This window comes from Lygodium microphyllum, chromosome 22 (assembly GCF_053477565.2).
Source record: "Lygodium microphyllum isolate KBCC chromosome 22, Lygodium_microphyllum_v1.1.10, whole genome shotgun sequence".
NCBI lineage: Eukaryota > Viridiplantae > Streptophyta > Polypodiopsida > Schizaeales > Lygodiaceae > Lygodium > Lygodium microphyllum.
This window is the reverse complement of record NC_141156.1, coordinates 49,206,346-49,224,456: the sequence shown is the minus strand read 5'-3', so window position 1 is coordinate 49,224,456 and position 18,111 is coordinate 49,206,346. Positions and strand designations below refer to the sequence as shown.

Genomic DNA, 18,111 nt, shown 5'->3' with positions numbered 1-18,111 from the left:
TGAATATCAAACAAATCACCAATGTTCATTCTCACACTACCCACTAAGCTACATGAAAAAATAGTGTCAATAGAAAAGTCAAAGATGCCACAAGTATCCAATTGTTGTCTATAATCTTACAATACTAATCTAGTGTGTTCACATGAATGTCAAATGAGTCACCAAATCTCAAATCTTGGCAAAAAAAAAAAGAACCAATTAGAATTCATTTCTTGTGCTAGTACTTTCACACCATTGGAGTTCCAGGGTCTTGAATCCATCAATCAAGCTAAAACCCATAGTTGCAATACTACTAGCCAAGACAATATCAATTGAGACAGCATTTCCTATCAAGATGCATTAACATGTAGTGCAGCTTGTGCACTTACATAAAATCATAATTATTGAAGGTATATACACATACCTCTCATCTACCAAAAGAAATCTCAAATTCAATATACAATTAAGATGCTACAACACCTAATACACATTGTGCACTTAATACAAAATAACAATTATTAAAAATAAATACATGGAACTCTTACATACAAAAAGAAGTCTCAAACTCAACACACAGTTCATTATGGACAAAGACAAAATACAACATAAATTTGCAAAATGATTGTTCAACACAAAAATGAACTACATATCACCATACACAATAAAGGCACGCGCTGTGTATAACATTCAGTTCAAAAGACCCAGAGAGCATGAACAAGCAGAAAAACATCACGCAGGAAGACAATGAAGAACACCCAAAATTGACAAACCAAATGATGACTTGCTATTTTCGTAGACAACTCTACAACCAACTCTTTGATGACCATAACCACCCATTACTTTGGTCTACAACGAACTAGAACCAAAACCAAGTGCATTAACAATAATCTCATTAGTTAAACATTGAAAGAAACCACATCTATACTACCCACTGCATCACACATCATGCAATGCAAGACAATCCACAGATTTATCATTTGGGCCTCTCTATCTTGATCAAGCCAAATTTCTTGTGATTAAGCTTGATTCTTAAACCCTAAATCCTAAACCTCTCTATCGTATGGAGCTCTCCAACCCTAAACCCTAGACATTAAACCATTATCTTATATGGTAGGGCCCTCTCAAAACCTATAACCTAGACCTCTCTATCTTGATCAAGCTAGATTCTTGTCATTAAGTTCTGATAAAGAGAGCAATATTGTGTGTGTGTGTGTGTGTGTGTGTGTGTGTGCGAGGGCCAGGTTCCAACTTCTTACCACGTGGCATGGTTGCTATAAGTAGAAATAACAAAAAAAATGTACAGTGGAACTGTAACCATAGGGATTCCTCACATATTTGGCAGAGCACTTCTATGCTCCACACGACGCATTCCAACTCATTTCGAAAGGGAACGCATAAAACGATTGAAAGATGCAAACACAGCCATTGCTTTGATGAATGGTGAAGGCTCTTCATTCTCCTCTTCATCTGTGCCACCTAGAAGCAGCAGCTGCACAGTCAAACACGAGAAAGGATGAAACGCTTGGATATGAAACATCCTTGCTACAGACAACCTTAAAGAAATCCCCAATATACATAGATATTTTGCATGACCAGCCTCTGGGAACAGCACCCAATATGCTCGACCCAGACCCAAGCACCCCACTTTTAACTGAAGACACTCACATCAAGGTCATCTGGGTTGGGTCGGCTTGGCTGCTCTTTCGCAAGTTTGTAACGTCCTGGCCTGTCTTTGTCATCTAGAAAGACCTGCCATAGACTGGCTTGGATGCAAGTAATAGTCAATGAGAACCACTAGAACCACACAAATTCCTTTAGCCTACATTACATTAAGAAGGGACATACCCAGGATAGCGCCTGAATATAGCACCTTCCGGGAGTGGCCTCATTGAGTAAACAACTGTGAATGTGCTGGAGAAAACAGGTGATGTCAAATACTGGTGAAACATAGCTAACCAAAAAAAACAGTCTAGAGGCTTTTTCCTCATGCAATCAACTACATTAAATTTAGACTCATACAAGCACACCTGCTAGGCTTAAACAGGTCTCTACCTGACAAAGTTATCTCGAGTACGTCTTACATTTAGACCAATCCCAACCTCTCCACTGAAAAGACGTGGATTCCACATGATCAAAGGTCTCTCCTGTTGTCAAGCAACATGGTCAATAAGTTGAGCTTTTCAAAGCAGGTAAGCAAGCTATTCATAGGCATTTTTGGAAAAGAAATGATTACCAGGCTTCCATCGTCTGGTGCAAGTATGGAAGCAATCCTGCGAACTTCTCCTAACATTTGATAGTCAGGAACAACCAGCACCACAACATCATCATTATTGTTGACAGGTTTCCTGTCATTTAAACTGCAGAGAAGAAGCAGCAACTTATTCACACAAACTGTGCCTTATAATAAGTGACCTCTCCTTCAAGACATGATTCAGGCTCTAGTATTTTAAGGATCAGTGAACAACTAACATACAACCTTTGCATTGCAAGATCAGATTTATTTTAGTCTCAACTCACCAAACCTGTCCAATAAGCTGGCTAAATCCCTAGCCAAAAAGAATTATTTCATACAAAATGATATTTAGAACCATATAACCCAAGATATGAACAGCTAACAAAGGAATGTAATTGTGAACTCATCATCATCTGTATAGGGGGTGAAACAACGTTATCATTAATCAGAGACTTGAAAGGTCTACCAAACATCAAGCTAACAAGTGTAGATTTTAAGCCCAAAACCCAACTCAAACACATCAGAAAGGTTCTGCATTTGACAAAAAACTACCAACCCAAGTCACTTCGACACTACCACACAATCCCATACAATATCAGAAAGGTACACGTTCACAATAATATACCTGCCAAAACTGAAGCTGGCATCTGACCAAAGGTGTTTCAACAAAGCAGCAGCACCAGCATCAGGAAAGATAGCCTTCAAGCGCTGCTGCACAGAAGCTGCAAACGTCAAATGGCCACTTACTAAGTTGTTCTTAGGCAACGAATCATTTCTCTAGATGAATATACAAGTATGAATAATCTAAAACCCTTCTTTGAATTATTTGCAGTACACAAAAAACTTCTTCTGAAAGAACTATAAGGCCAACACAGATTACATAAATTTCTTTCTTTTTCTGTAAGAACCAATTAAATTAATTTATTGAACAGCAAAAGTGATTGAAAGCAAGGAATGGCAGAGATGATTGTGAGTCGTGACAGGCATAAAAGTAAGTTTCTAGAAAGTATAGCAGCTCCAGCATCAAAGCAGCTCGCCACAAATTCCCAGCACACACTACATGTGCTCCACGTGAGTGCACATGCATGCATACACATACACATTGAGATTGCAATCATACATGGAAAACAAAAGTGACCACCCTACCTGACCTTCCAATGCCTTTTGTAACGTGTCCAAATATAGCTTAGCAAGATCCCACAACCTTTGTTGTGCACCATCATCATCTAGATTCTCCAACTCTGGAAGCAGCAACTCAACCTGTCTTAACTTGGAAAATTAAAATACGCCTCCCTCCCTCCTGCCCACTCCCCCACTCGCCCACTCCTCCCCCTCTCCTTCCACCCACCCACCTGCACTCTTGCTCTCCCTCTACCTCCCCCTCACCCTCACCCTTCCCCATATGAAGATACACTAGGGCTTGCAAAGAAAACATAAGTGTGTAGAAATATGATTAAAACTCAATGCACCAGACAAGAATGCAGAATGCAAAAAGAGAAATTGTATCTCATGAATGAATGCTGAAATGAAGTGAATGAAGAAGGCACAAATGTGGGTGCTCAAGCAGGACAAATGTCCAAGAACCAATGACTCTCATGGGAGCAGACTTATGCAGAGTGTAGCAAACTACAAATGTTAAGAGTAGAAAACTGACATTCGGCTGCAGACAGCAGTGCATGTGTTGAAACACAGAAGTCTTTGTGGCTGGAATAACCAAACATAGCAGTGTACCACCTGACAAAAGTCTCTAGGAGTGAAGGATGATGTTGACTGCAGCAGAATGCTGAAAATGCAGGCAACAGCTGGTCAAAGGACATCCCACAATCAATTGCAGCACTAGGATATAAAAATGCAGCTAGATAACTACCATGTGTCAAGCTGGAAGCTGAAAATGCCAGCAGACATGTTGTGCGTTGTCTTCTCCCACGTTGATCTCCTGCTTTTGAGCCTCCGACAAGGACTTTGGGAGGTCTTCACTGTCTTAGTCAATCATTTCTTCTCATGTCAATCTTCATCATCTCACGCACATTAGGTGAAAATTAGAATGATTATATGTACTGTGATGAGTCCTTAATCATTGTATATTTTATAATACTAATCACCCATGATCTGAGAGTGTGTTAGTAGAGTACATATCCTAGGTGCCAAAATGCTTATCCTTGGTGCCGAAACCCCTAGTCAGAGTGCATTCATTTTTTAGTCTAGCGCATTAAATGTGGCTGACTGGTATTTTTGGCCCACATTAAATGTTGGCCAACTTGTCATAATTGTTATATTTAATTATGCCTATTTATACGCAATTCCTCCTCAATTGTCATTCATCCATCCAACACTCATCCATCAGCACACCTGCTTTTTGTTGGAGACGTGGAGACTGTAGCACTCTATTGGCTATCTTAAGTAGGTACCATTGTATTACTCTTAGGCCTTGGTATATAGATTTCAATTCCCAAGTCTATTTGCTTTTGTGTTCTTGATGTTCTTTTCAATTCATTGTGTTTATGGAAAACCCATTAGCACAATCTCTTTGCTTCCATAGCTCCACACTTATCTGACACATTTGTACCTTATGACATGGCGATTGAAGCACCTTGATTCCAGCCTCTGGACAGCCAGATCAGCTAGTCGAACATCATCATCTTGAGGTCAGTTTGTTTCCTTAGTCATCTTCTATTCATGGTTGCCTTCTACATGCATCCCACATTCATTCCATCATCATTATTCCAGCCATCATCATTCTCTCATCTTCCTCACTTGGATCTTTTGCCATCAGTCCAGCACCTTCACCGATGCACCTGCACAACAAGCAGGGGCTCATTGTATGTAGCCTTGTATTGTTGTCTCCAAATCAATATTCCTTCTATTCTTTCACATTTTAGCTCTATTATTTCTCCTCTCTCCTAGTGTGTTGTGCACTCTCACATGGTATCATTGTCAAATTGTGAGACGCAAAGCCTGTCTATTGCAATGTTTTCCCTAATCTATTGCATACAGACCACTTGCAACCAAGCAACCTGTTTTGAACCCCCCTTCTACTATCGTCCACCCTCCATCTCAGCTGGCATGGTTGATTCACTAATATCAAGGTTTGCACTAATACTTGATTATAATGCATTATTTGCAAACTAGTTCTTAAGACAGCCCCAAAAAGCATTTGATGCTGAATTACCAAAAATAAATAGCTTTATTTTTTACAATAGGACAAATACACCAAAATCCTCTATACATAGAGTTAGTTGTTTAGTTCATTCCCTTGTGAGAGTGCAAAACAAAAGATGATTACAAGCATAGAGACAAAAGGGAAAAAAGAGACGGAAAGATCATAGAGAAAGAAGAAACAAATCTACTCCAAACAAAGAAAGAATGCTGAAGCACTGAAATATGGCAAAGGACAACTAAAAAGGCAGGTTGAAATGAGGAGAATGGAGGCATTGATGATCTAGTGATGAAACAAACTGAAATGGAGGCAACAATAAATGGGGAAAGACAGCTAAGCTCGCCAACCTGCCCAAAAAATAGGGCGAGATGCCGAACTAGGCAATCTGGCAGTAAGTAGGCCATAAATGCTTCTAAGCTAACTCAAAACTGATGCCCAAGACTGCCACTTGATACTGGAATAAGTGTCTCTATAACTAGGGCTAAAATTGATTGCATTTTGTGTTTTGCATGTTTGTCTAGGTTATTGTGTCTTAGTTGTGTTCTTACATTCTGTGTTTTCTCAATGCAAACCCTAGCATATCTTCATAGCACTCTCTAAGGCTAGAATGACCAAATGCAGCAATGTACCACCTAGCACATAGTTGCCAAAAAACATGTTTCCTACAAGTAGGAAACATTAGAAACATCCAAGCGTCTTTGAAATGTAGGAAACAGCTGAATTGAAACTTTGTCCTTGAAGATTACAATCAGCCCAATTTTGCACATTGAATCAAATCATACTTTTTTGCCTATTAATGATGACCTACAGAGACATGGATTTGAAGTTTGAACACATTAGTAGCAACTTTCTTGATTCATGTGACATGTCACATGGTCCATGGATTTGATTTAATGTCATATATAAACACTAATTGTTATTGCTCCTTTGAATGATTTTAGGTTGCATATTTGAGCAATTTTTAAGCCATGGTATTATTGTTCTTTTATATTCATGAAATCTAGGCAATGAATTATGGAATACGTGTATCATGTATGTAAATTGTTGGTCTATTGATTGTTCACTTAGATTCTCTATACAATGCTAAATCATGCTCAATATGTGTTTTGATATGGCCCATGGGAAATGAAGTATATCTATATGCAAATTGAATTTCAATAATTTTCATCTCGAATGAAGTCAGTTTCTTACGTTTTAAGAAACTCGTATGAAACCTTTGAAACCCCTTTCATACCTCCTGTTCATGAAACTCCTGGCAACTATGACCTAGCAATAGTCTCTACAAGTGAAGGATGCTGTCAATTGCTGTTTGGAGCAGCAGAATGCTGAAAATGCAGGACAGCAGCTAATTGAGCAATGTCCCGCAGTCAATGGCAGCACCAAGAGATGAAAGTGCAGCTAGAAAAGGGCCACGTGTTAGACAGGAAGCTGATAACAGCAGGTGGACTATAAAAAATAAGGCCTCCAAGGCCAGGGGGGCAGCAATGAAGACACACCAGCAGGCTTGCAGTAGCCCAGCCAGCAAGGGCAACAGCCAGGCAGCAATGCTGGATCCTCCAGGTGATGGTGACATGGTCTGCAGTACAAGGTGGCAGCAACTAAGGCTCAAGGAGAGGTAGAGTGATGATGAAGATGATGATGATACTGACATAGAGTGTGGAATGAGGGATGAATGTATTATGCACACCAAGTCCATCTTTATAGAACATAATGGAGCCAGAAAACTCTTGTGTATTGTAGCAAAAAAGCCTTTTTGGGGCTGTTTGGTGAGCCAGAAAAATGTGATAATTTAGAAGGCAAGTTCACATAGCTCAGCTCTCCCGCCACCATCTCTCTCTCTCTCTCTCTCTCTCTCTCTCTCTCTCTCTCTCAGATCAGTTGAAAGAATCCTCCACAAACAAGTCTGTAAACAGCTAGATACCAGACAACCAAATGTGCAAAGTCCAAAACAAGAAGAGAGATGCATAACATACAATAGCTCTTGTTCCCCCTGCTGAGATGTAATATGCTGTGGACTCGCTAGAATGTAGTATTGCACCTTCTAGATCATTTGGCAGCACACTGCAGCACAAATACATGCAGTCAGAATTGATTAGAGCTTCCAAGCATAAGAGCAAAAATACAAGACGTACTCTGAAACTTGTTTAGGCATCAGCCACAACAAATGCAATGAGAAACCCAAAGAAAGCTTTAAGTGGTCAAAGAGAGACCAGTAGCGCTAAAAGACAAGTAATATAAGACCAGATAATCTAAAATGTCATGTTCCCATCTTCCAGACACCGCACGAAGTGCAAAAAAGCATGTCTTCTTTAGACCTAAATCTGCAACTCCTTTCCTAAATTAGGACAAATCCCATAGTACCTAAGCTCCCCATTTACTTGAATGACTACATGACCCTTTTAGAAAGATGAACTGACACAAAGCTCTGAAGAAGACCATAAAAGCCAGAGGAAAAGCAGTCAGGATGAATGAGCACGAGAGATCCTTTCACCTCCCAGCCTTGCCTAGTTTATTGCTGGCCAGACCCATCGTGATCCGATTGCCAGCCGTCAAACCTTGGTGAGTCCTACTATTCTTGGACTCTCTTTGGTTTTAGGCTCCCCTAAACCCCGTTCGGGCGCCCAAGTCCCCGGACGGTCATCCTCGTGCATGTTTCCCTTGATTTACCTTAATGTCACATTTAATGTCACATTTCCTTCCCCTTAAGAATCGGTTTTGTCCTCGAAAACGATACTTGGAAGGTCTAACTATAAATTGGGAAACCTTTTCTTTAAAGTACTTACTCGCTCCCATGTTGAGCTTTCTTGTGAACAATCTTTCCACTTAACCAAACATTCTTGATAAATAGTATTCCTTGTTCGTCTATTACGAACATTTAATATTCTTTCTGGTTCATGTGGATTAGATTGGTCATTAAATAGCTCCTCAATGTCATCATTTAAGATTAGATTATCCAAATCACCCAGCTTCTTCCTTAATTTACATACTTGAAAAACTGGATATATTTTACTACCAACAGGTAGTTGGAGCTTATAAGCCAATTCTCCCACCTTTTTAAGTATTATGAAAGGACCACAATACCTCGGTGAAAGCTTTGGACATTGTCCCTTTTTCATAGTTTTAGTTTGTTCAGGCACCTTAAGATAGACTAATTCTCCTTCTTCAAAGGAGATGTCTCTTCGGTGAGAATCTGCATATGCTCTAGCTCGATTTTGAGCCTTTTTAATATTTTCTTGAGCAAATTTTAACATACTATTCATATCTTCCAAAAAATCTTTAGCTGCCTGAACCTTTTCCTTATGCAGTCCTACTGCAAAAGGAGCTCTGGGCCGAAACCCATACATTAACATAAATGGACTATATCCAGTGGAAAAGTGCTTGGCACTATTATATGCAAACTCTGCTATCGGTAGATACTCTTCCCAATTAGTTTGCCTTTTACTTACATATGCCCTAAGCATATCTTCAAGGATTTGGTTAACCCTTTCAGTTTGCCCATTTGTTTGCGGGTGATCCACCGTACTCATGCTAAGTTTAGTATCCAATTTCCTAAATACCGCACGCCAAAATTGGCTATCAAATTTTCTATCCCGATCAGAAACTATATTTGCCGGAAGGCCATACAATCGGTATATGTTCTCTACGAACAATCTAGCCAATTCTGGTGTTTTAACATCAATTGAAGTTGGAATGAACCTAGCCATTTTGGTTAACCTATCCACAATCACCCACACAGAGTCGTGCCCCCTCTGTGTTCTGGGTAAAGCAACAATAAAGTCCATGGAGATACTCTCCCATTTTCCCGAAGGAATCTCTAGTGGATGGAGAAGTCCTCCCATTCTCAATCTTTCAGCTTTATTAACCTGGCATTTATTACATTTGACCACATAGTCAAGGACGTCCTTATTCATTCCAGGCCAATAGAACTGTCTTTTAATAAGACTATAAGTCTTATTAACTCCTGGATGTCCCACGCTAGGAGTATCATGACACTCAAAGAGTATCTGGCGCCTTATTTCTGTATCTTTCGGAACACATACCCTACCCTTGTAGAGTAAATAACCATTATCAATTGTAAAATTCTTCCACTTGAATCCGGTTTGAGCAACCCCTAATGCTCCATTTCCTTGTTGAATATCCTCAGATATTCCTTCCTCAATAGAAGCACTTTGATTTGGATCCCCATTTTTTATTGCTTCCCATGTGTTGGAATATGCCGGATCAACCTGGCATTTCCCTTGTAAAGATTCAAGCAAGTTGGAAGTGAACTGAGTAAAACTCAATTCATTAATGATGGGCATTCTGCTAAGTGCATCAGCTACTATATTATACTTTCCTTTTCTATATCTTATCTCATAGTCGAACTCTTGGAGGAGTTCGGCCCATCTGGCTTTACGCCTGTGTAAATCCGGTTGATCATTAAGCCACTTAATGCTTTCATGATCCGATAAAATCAAAAGTTTGACACCGTACAGATAGTGCCTCCATTTCTTCATTGCATATACTATTGCATACAGCTCCCTTTCATAAAGAGAATAATTCTGTTTTGCACGGTCTAATTTCTTGCTTTCAAAAGCAACTGGTCGACCTTCTTGTAATAAGACCGCGCCTATCGCCTTATCACTGGCATCAGCTTCAACCACAAATGGTTTATTGGGATCCACTATTAATAATACTGGAGCTGTAGCAATAGCTACCTTAAGTTTTAGAAAACTTTCATTTTGGTGTGTTCCCCAATTAAAACTCTTTCCTTTCCCTTTAAGTTGGTCTGTCATTGGAACAGCTATTTTGGCATAATCTCGAATGAATCTACGATAAAATCCAGATAAACCTAGGAAGATCTGCAGCTCTTACAGGTTCCTTGGAGATGGCCATTCAATAATTGCCCTTACTTTTTCTGGATCCATGTTGATTCCCTCTTTCAAGATAATATGCCCCAAATATTTGACCTCTTGTGCAAAGAATTCACATTTAGTTTTCTTCGCATAAAGGGAATGTGTTCTTAACAGTTGGAATACTAATTGTAAGTGTTCCAAATGTTCTTCTTTTGATTTACTAAAGATCAAGATATCATCCAAGAAGACTACTACAAACTGTCCTAGATAGGGCCGTAACACATTATTCATCAGTTTCATAAAGGTAGCTGGTGCATTAGTGAGGCCAAAAGGCATCACCAAAAAATCATAATGCCCGTATATAGTACGAAATGCTGTCTTGGAAACATCTTGTGCCTTAATTCTTACTTGGTGATAGCCTGATCTTAAATCTATCTTTGTGAAGAATTTTGCCCCTTGTAATTTATTAAAAAGATCTTCCATTCTGGGCATAGGAAATTTATTCTTCACCGTTATTTCATTAAGTGCTCTATAGTCAACACAAAGTCGCATAGAACCATCTTTTTTCTTTACTAATAAAATTGGTGAAGCCCAAGGTGAATTACTGGGTTGTATAAACCCTTTATCAAGGTAATCCTTAATTTGTCTTTCAACTTCTTGATGCTGTGTTTCACTTAACCTATACGGTGGTTTAGAAATAGGGTGTGTATCCTTATTTGTGTCAATTGGGTGATTTATATCACCCCTATCTGGTGGAAGACCACTTGGTAAATCAGAAGGAAACACATCTTTAAAATCAACTAACAAACTACTTAATTTATTATTTATATTCAACTCATAAACATAATAAAATTGTTGCTTTATATTACAAAAAGTGAAAGTATTCTGTACATGAAGAAACCATAACATATATACCTCACAAACTTCCTTCTTTGTCAGCTTCTGAACTTCAGCACAACACAGCAAAGGATTATCAGATACTTCATGTTCACCTTGAATGACAAAAGTCTTACCATCCCTTTCAAATTCCAGTGTATTATGATGGTAACTACGTTTTAAGGATGGTTCCAATCCCCATAGCCACTCCCTCCCTAGAGCAATATCAGCTCTTTCCATGATCATAATTTGGAAATCAAGTTTATCTTTATATCCTTGAATCTCAATTTCCAAATTGGATACCATTGTATCCCATATTTTATTGTCTTGGCCTTGCATCATACGAACAACATATTGATGCCCACTCTTTTGTTGGGGAAGTTTCAATTTTTTGACAAGTGCATAGTTAATAAAATTATGTGTAGCAGAGTCATCAATCATAACTCTAACTCTCTTTCCAGCTATCAATCCATGTACTCTAACTAAATCATGTGGCCCAAAAGTAGGCTGCCACATAGAAGTTGACATACAACACTTGTGTTGTACATCCATGTGCAAGACCTCTAAAGATTTTTACCTTTCATGCCCCTTTAATTCTAAGGTCTACACTACATGGATTTGTTTTTCTTTTCCCTTGCCCTTGTCCTTATCCTTTCCTTTGTCTTCCCCCTTTTTCTTTTGAGGGCAATTCCAAGCAGCATGGTTAGGGGATAGGCAATTGAAACACAACTTTTCTTTTTTAGCCTTATCAAAGTCATCAGGACTTAACTTTGGCCTCACATATTGTTTCTTTTCAAAAGGTTGTTTTTTACCCTTTAAAAATGGCATTTTGAGGTTTCCAATTCCTTAGACTTGGCCTCCGTATCAGTGAGACTAGTGAGTGTACCTAGACGCATACTATCTTCATTAATTAATGCAAATTTAATTGCCTCTTCCAGCGTCTTAGGTGAACTCCTTTTTACTTCCTTTTTACATGCTTTATCTAGTCTCCTAATGAATCCTCTTGTTTTTTGAAATTCATCTATTCCTTCCAATTTGAGGATTATCTCACGATATTCCTCCAGATATGTCAGCAGGGGTCTTCCCTTTTGCCTGACATAATCCCAATCTTCCCAATTTCTTTCCATTTCATTTTCAGGAAGGAATTCTTTTAAAAAGACGGATTCAAATTGAGCCCAAGTTTCAGGTATTTTATTTGCCTCCCTTAAAGTTCGCCACCATTTATATGCTTTGGGCCCCAAAGTTAAACTAGCCTCCAGTGCTTGGAGATGTGGTGGAGTATTTTTAAGTTTATGTAAATCTTCCCATTTTTGGAGGAAATTAAAGATTCTATCTTTATTTCTATCTTTTTACTCCCCGTGAAACTGAGGGGATTTCATATCCTTAAGAACTGGATTATCCCTCAACTTGTGGTGGGGTTCCTTAGGATCTTGCATAGTCACATCTAAATCATCTTTCGATGAAGATGGGACATCCAAAGTTTCTATCTTATTTTTATCTCTTTCTAACAATAAAGTTAATTGAGATTTTATTTCAGTTGAGTGTTTGAGTTAAAAATTCCATTTGAACCCCTTGAGTCTGTACACGAGCAGTAAGATCATCAAATTGTTCTCGTGTAGCAAAAAATTCTTCCCACTGTTCTTCTTGCATCTCTGGTTCATGGAGATCTACCATAGGGTGGTCCCCAAAACTAGAACCTTCCATTACTCTCTCTTTCCCTTTTTCTGCCATTAATACACTGGAATTGGAAAGCAAAGATAAGAAATTTGCATACAAAATAAAGTACTTCCCTGGTTTTAATGGCAGACAACTGTTGCTGGTTTGTAAATAAACCCGAAGAGTAAGGAACAAATTTTATCTTCCGAACAAAGCCGGTCACGCAGGAAATGGAGCTTCTTTGCAGAAACGACTAGTATTCAGCCCCCTTCTTAATGATCACGCAGGCCATCAATGCACCTTTCCTGAACTTGTTCTCTGCTCAGCTTGTACTTGTTATGCAAGTGCAGTCGGCGCTGGCGAGAGAAATTCCAGACAGACAAAGATAGCATGCACTCGAAGGGACCAGAAAATAGCGTCAGTTTCACGCAACTGGAGGGCCAGCCTGCGGAAAGGGGAACAAGGCATGAGGTCCGTTGATGCGCTTTAAGACGGGCTCGAGCCAAAATTCGGCGCGATTCAGACTACGGCGTTCGATATAGAAGACAGCTCCCCCGCCAAATAATAAGTGACGTGGTGAAATTAAACGTCACGTCAAATTTATATGACGTGTCACCAGGCGCCGTAAACGACCTGCTTCACGAGACCCGTCGAACATGTTACCAGGCGCCGTAAACGAACTACTTCACAGATCCACAAAACGAGACCCGTCGGCTCTGATACCAATGACACAAAGCTCTGAAGAAAACCATAAAAGCCAGAGGAAAAGCAATCGGGATGAATGAGCACGAGAGATCCTTTCACCTCCCAACCTTGCCTAGTTTATTGCTGGCCAAACCCATCGTGATCCAATTGCCAGCCGTCAAACCTTGGTGAGTCCTACTATTCTTAGACTCTCTTTGGTTCTAGGCTCCCCTAAACCCCATTCGGGCGCCCAAGACCCCGGACGGTCATCCTCGTGCATGTTTCCCTTGATTTACCTTAATGTCACATTTAATGTCACATTAATGTCACATGCACCAAGGTGTACAATAAAATATTCCAACAAGATACCAGTACCTGGTTTTGAGTCATAGTCATGGATAGTTGTAGTGGTAAAGCACTCATGATGACAGAACCTTGATAGTCATATTCCTAGTGTATCCCAAGTGTACCAAAGACTAAAGGTCTCTACACAAATATAACACTCGGTATACAACAGAAGGTTGACAACTACATTCATTTGGCCATACACCAAGTGAAACAGCATATCAGAGACATTGTGAACCACAAGTAGGAGGATCTCCATAAGTTGGCTAATCCCAAAGGCATCTCTTGCATTCAGCCTGCAGTTAATATTCCCATCCTCTAGACATGTTACCTATATCAAGTGCATGAACAAGTGTCTCCTTAAGATATAAATGTGCAACTAGGTTCCTGAATAAGACTGCATCCTGTTCACTTGAATAATTACATGAACCTTTCAGTAACGTACACCAAGTTGTGCAATAAAATAATTCCAACAAAATATCGGTACATGATTTGAGTCTTATTGTGACAGTAAAATATTCATGGCGTTGTAACCTTTCTAATCATATCCCCAATGTATCCCAAGCATAGAAAAGACTAGACGCATTTACACAAACAGAACACTGGTGTTCAGAATTTTAACAAATTCATTTACTTGGCCATACCCAAGCAAAAACAGCACACAAGAGATTGTGATACAAGAATCTCCATAAGCTGGCTAATTGTAAAATCATCCCTCACGTTCAAGCCAATGGCTAGACTGATATTTGAAATCTTACAGCATTAAAGTCCCCTGTCTGAACTAACACTCGTTCCTCCTAATCCAATAAGCTGTCTGATAAATTCAAGGAGTTAGCCAGTGCACTGAGTCAAAGTTAGACACTCACAAGAGCAGGATATCCATGAAATGGCTAGCCTGATAAAACCCTCACCTGAAAATCTGGGCTGTGTGACTAGGCTAATCCCAGAATACTAATATAATATAGATCTTACATGCAATTGAGCATGGTATAAAGTTTACATACAGTCCAGCATGAGCTTGAAGTGATATAATGTTTGTCCATTACTCACTTGAAACGACTAATCATACTAACTTGAAAATTACACAATTCTTCGTGTTCCTAAAACTGTAACAAGAGATTGATACCTCACCAAAATAAAGATAAATATCACTCGGGATTGACGAGACCTTCAGCAGCTGTTCCTTCCTATCTGGGGTTAGCACAGCCTTATCGTGACTCATATTTCAGACAATTATGATGTATAGCCTAGAGTGCATAGAGTAGACTTTCAGACATCCCTCTGTTCAAGGGCATAGGAAGCAACTCCAGGGGATCACTCGGGATTGACAAGACCTTCAGCAGCTGTTCCTTCCTATCTGAGGTTAGCACAGCCTATTTTACATGCTACTGGCTCATAACCAGCAGTGGTGTTAGCCAGTGCACTGAGTCAAAGTTAGACACTCACAAGAGCAGGATATCCATGAAATGGCTAGCCTGATAAAACCCTCACCTGAAAATCTGGGCTGTGTGACTAGGCTAATCCCAGAATACTAATATAATATAGATCTTACATGCAATTGAGCATGGTATAAAGTTTACATACAGTCCAGCATGAGCTTGAAGTGATATAATGTTTGTCCATTACTCACTTGAAACGACTAATCATACTAACTTGAAAATTACACAATTCTTCGTGTTCCTAAAACTGTAACAAGAGATTGATACCTCACCAAAATAAAGATAAATATCACTCGGGATTGACGAGACCTTCAGCAGCTGTTCCTTCCTATCTGGGGTTAGCACAGCCTTATCGTGACTCATATTTCAGACAATTATGATGTATAGCCTAGAGTGCATAGAGTAGACTTTCAGACATCCCTCTGTTCAAGGGCATAGGAAGCAACTCCAGGGGATCACTCGGGATTGACAAGACCTTCAGCAGCTGTTCCTTCCTATCTGAGGTTAGCACAGCCTATTTTACATGCTACTGGCTCATAACCAGCAGTGGTGTTATTCGTCCCCCCCCCCCCCCCCCCAAAACCTTGGCTTCTTTCCCAAAGTCTAGAATGCATAGAATAGAGTGTCAGACATCCATATCTCCAAGGCCATCAAGAGAAGCTCGTAGAGGACTCTCAAGATTGACAACAGTTTCGCCAGCAGCTCTTTTGTACATGAGTTTACCACAGCCTGTTTTGCATACTACGGGGTCATAACCAGCAGTGGTATCATATGCTCCCACCTTAGCTTCTTTCACATAGTGCCCGCCCCTCCCCCCCAAAAAAAAGAAGAAGAAGAAACACCCTGAGAGGCTTGTATTCTTTCATGTTGGTTTGCACTCAGTGCCAGCAAGATGGTTAAGCACTGGTCCTTCATTGTATTGTTTCATCTGAGTAATATGATAAGCCACAGTTTATTTTGCAAAAACAAAATAGTAATATAATAAGCCACACTTCATTGTATTGTTGCTTCTGAGTAATATAATGCACTTGATTGTGTTGTCTTCTGAGAATGAGCGACACTTCATTGTATTGTTTCTTCTTAGTAATGTAATGAGCCACACTTTATCTTGAAAAAACATACAGAGAGAAAAGAGAAACGAGTTTCAGGCATACTCATCATCGCTCCTTTCCTCGGGGCGCACGGCGTCCTCGATGATGAAGGCAGTCCCGTTGCTTTCTGCGCGAACCGTGTCTGCCTGCGCTTGCACCTCCTGCTCGCCCTGTTCGAAGCGCTCGAATTTGGCGTACCTGCGGAAGCCCGGGGACCTGCTGTTCTTGATGATGCTGGTAGTGCTAGCAAGGAGGCCGCCGGGGCTGTACTGGGAATCCCTCCGGCATGTAGAGAAGAAGCTCGGGACCTTGGAAGCAGGACTGTGCTCCAGCATGAGGGAAGCCCAGGATGAGGATGACGATGGCGACAGGCTCCCTTCTACCAGCACCACGCTGCACGCCATGGCAGTGCGCAATGCCTCATTTTTTTTTCTCGGTTTATTAATATTTCCTCTCCTGTATTTGTTTATTTTAATATCTTCAATTCTCGTGCATGCGTTAGTATCATTAGTATTAATTTAAAAGTCACGAGTTATCTAAGAGCCGAGGCACACGCAAGTTAACGACTTGCATTGATAGCATGAAAGAACTTTGGATCAGCAGCGGCCACACGCAAGTCCGATTCACAATGGACCTTGAGCCTAGTGCGCTGTGTAGAGGAGAGAGAAACAATCGGACATCCAATAAACTTCCGCATATGCAAGTCAACAAGTAAAACCAAGTATCTCCATTTTTAGAGCTACTTGGTGGACTCACTCAAGTTCCCCCTTTCGAAGGGTTGAAGTCGACATTGCCAGAACACGTGCATGTTGTAGGCTATCACAACTACTTGCACAAGTCAATTGATAAGCACACGTCCTGGGCCTAAGAGCTCCAACACATGCACATCAACAAAACAAGCAGAATGGCAAAGAGTTGAGGCCACACACAACTATTGTGCAACTAGTGGATCCCATTGCTAGTGAGTCAAACAATGTTTGGGAGGAGAGAGAAACATCATGAGAGAGTAATTACAAATCTCCATGTCACCATAGTTGATGGACTAAAATGAAGCACCTCCATTTTCTAGAGGCGCTTTCTACACAACATGAAGTTCCCCTTTCTACGAGCTTATAGTCTGCACTACTAGGACATATACAAGTCGATAGTAGTTGTGGCAACTTGCGCATGTCAATTGACCTACACATGTCCCAATTATCCATACTAGATAATGACCCCTCAGTGATGTAGATCACAATTCAGTGTAAGTTTGTTATGTAGGGTAGGGGGCCAATAGAGTTGCTACCCCTTGAAAGGTAACACTAAATTAACACTTTTCTAGTAGTTCAAACATCTAATAAGAGAGCAATTTGAATAGGATCTTGCAATTAGTATCTGAGAACTTTGTGTTGGGGGTAAAGGTGCTTCCACCTAGCCACTCGTGTATTACTACACTGACAACACCTGCCACTGCACACTACTGCAGGTGACGAGCACCCGTCCACAGTCACTTATTCTTTATTTTTTTAGTGATAGTTTGAATAAAGGAAGGCCCGGTCATACAATATGGTTGTTGGAGTTCCCACTTTGAGTTTCACTCTCTCTCTTACTCTTGCTCTCCATCCGCCATAGCTCTCACCGCCAAGCTTCTTCCTCCTGGGTTCCACTTCCCTTTCAACTGGTATCAAAGCAAAGGCATTGGAGCTTGCCCGGCATTCTCTTCAGCTCGGATTTGAAGAGCTTCAACCTGAGCTTCAATGGCAGCCATGGCACCATCATTTGCAGGTACGTTTTGATCTCTCACCCCCTCCCTGAGCTTCTAGGCCCTCATTGGCCT

The 18,111-nt window shown here is 40.3% G+C and overlaps 1 protein-coding gene across 3 annotated transcripts; it reads right to left on the bottom strand.

Annotated features, from left to right (window-relative positions):
* Nucleotides 1–852: 852 nt before the first annotated feature.
* Nucleotides 853–16,729, bottom strand: LOC148017127 (DUF1995 domain protein, putative (DUF1995)). Of its 3 annotated transcripts, none has more exons than XM_087662823.1 (9): nt 16,359–16,729; nt 7,343–7,430; nt 3,359–3,472; nt 2,838–2,923; nt 2,213–2,336; nt 2,032–2,123; nt 1,825–1,890; nt 1,645–1,738; nt 853–1,468 (listed from the first exon to the last, which is right to left on the bottom strand). In XM_087662823.1, the coding sequence occupies exons 1-9, from the start codon at nt 16,697–16,699 to the stop codon at nt 1,355–1,357; spliced, it is 1,119 nt and encodes a 372-aa protein (XP_087518949.1). In that variant the 5' UTR covers nt 16,700–16,729; the 3' UTR covers nt 853–1,354. The 3 variants fall into 3 exon arrangements, with proteins under 3 accessions (XP_087518949.1, XP_087518948.1, XP_087518950.1); XM_087662822.1 differs by having other exon boundaries at nt 2,838–2,934; nt 3,364–3,472; XM_087662824.1 differs by having other exon boundaries at nt 2,838–2,920; nt 16,359–16,728.
* Between the last annotated feature and the right edge of the window lie 1,382 nt (nt 16,730–18,111).

Coding starts and splice junctions, on each gene's coding strand:
- LOC148017127 (XM_087662822.1), bottom strand. CDS start 16,699: ATGGCGTGCAGCGTGGTGCTGGTAGAAGGGAGCCTGTCGCCATCGTCA. Junction 7,431..16,358: donor GAGGAAAGGAGCGATGATGA/GTATGCCTGAAA, acceptor TTTGTGCTGCAG/TGTGCTGCCAAATGATCTAG. Junction 1,891..2,031: donor ACTCGAGATAACTTTGTCAG/GTAGAGACCTGT, acceptor TGTTTTCTCCAG/CACATTCACAGTTGTTTACT.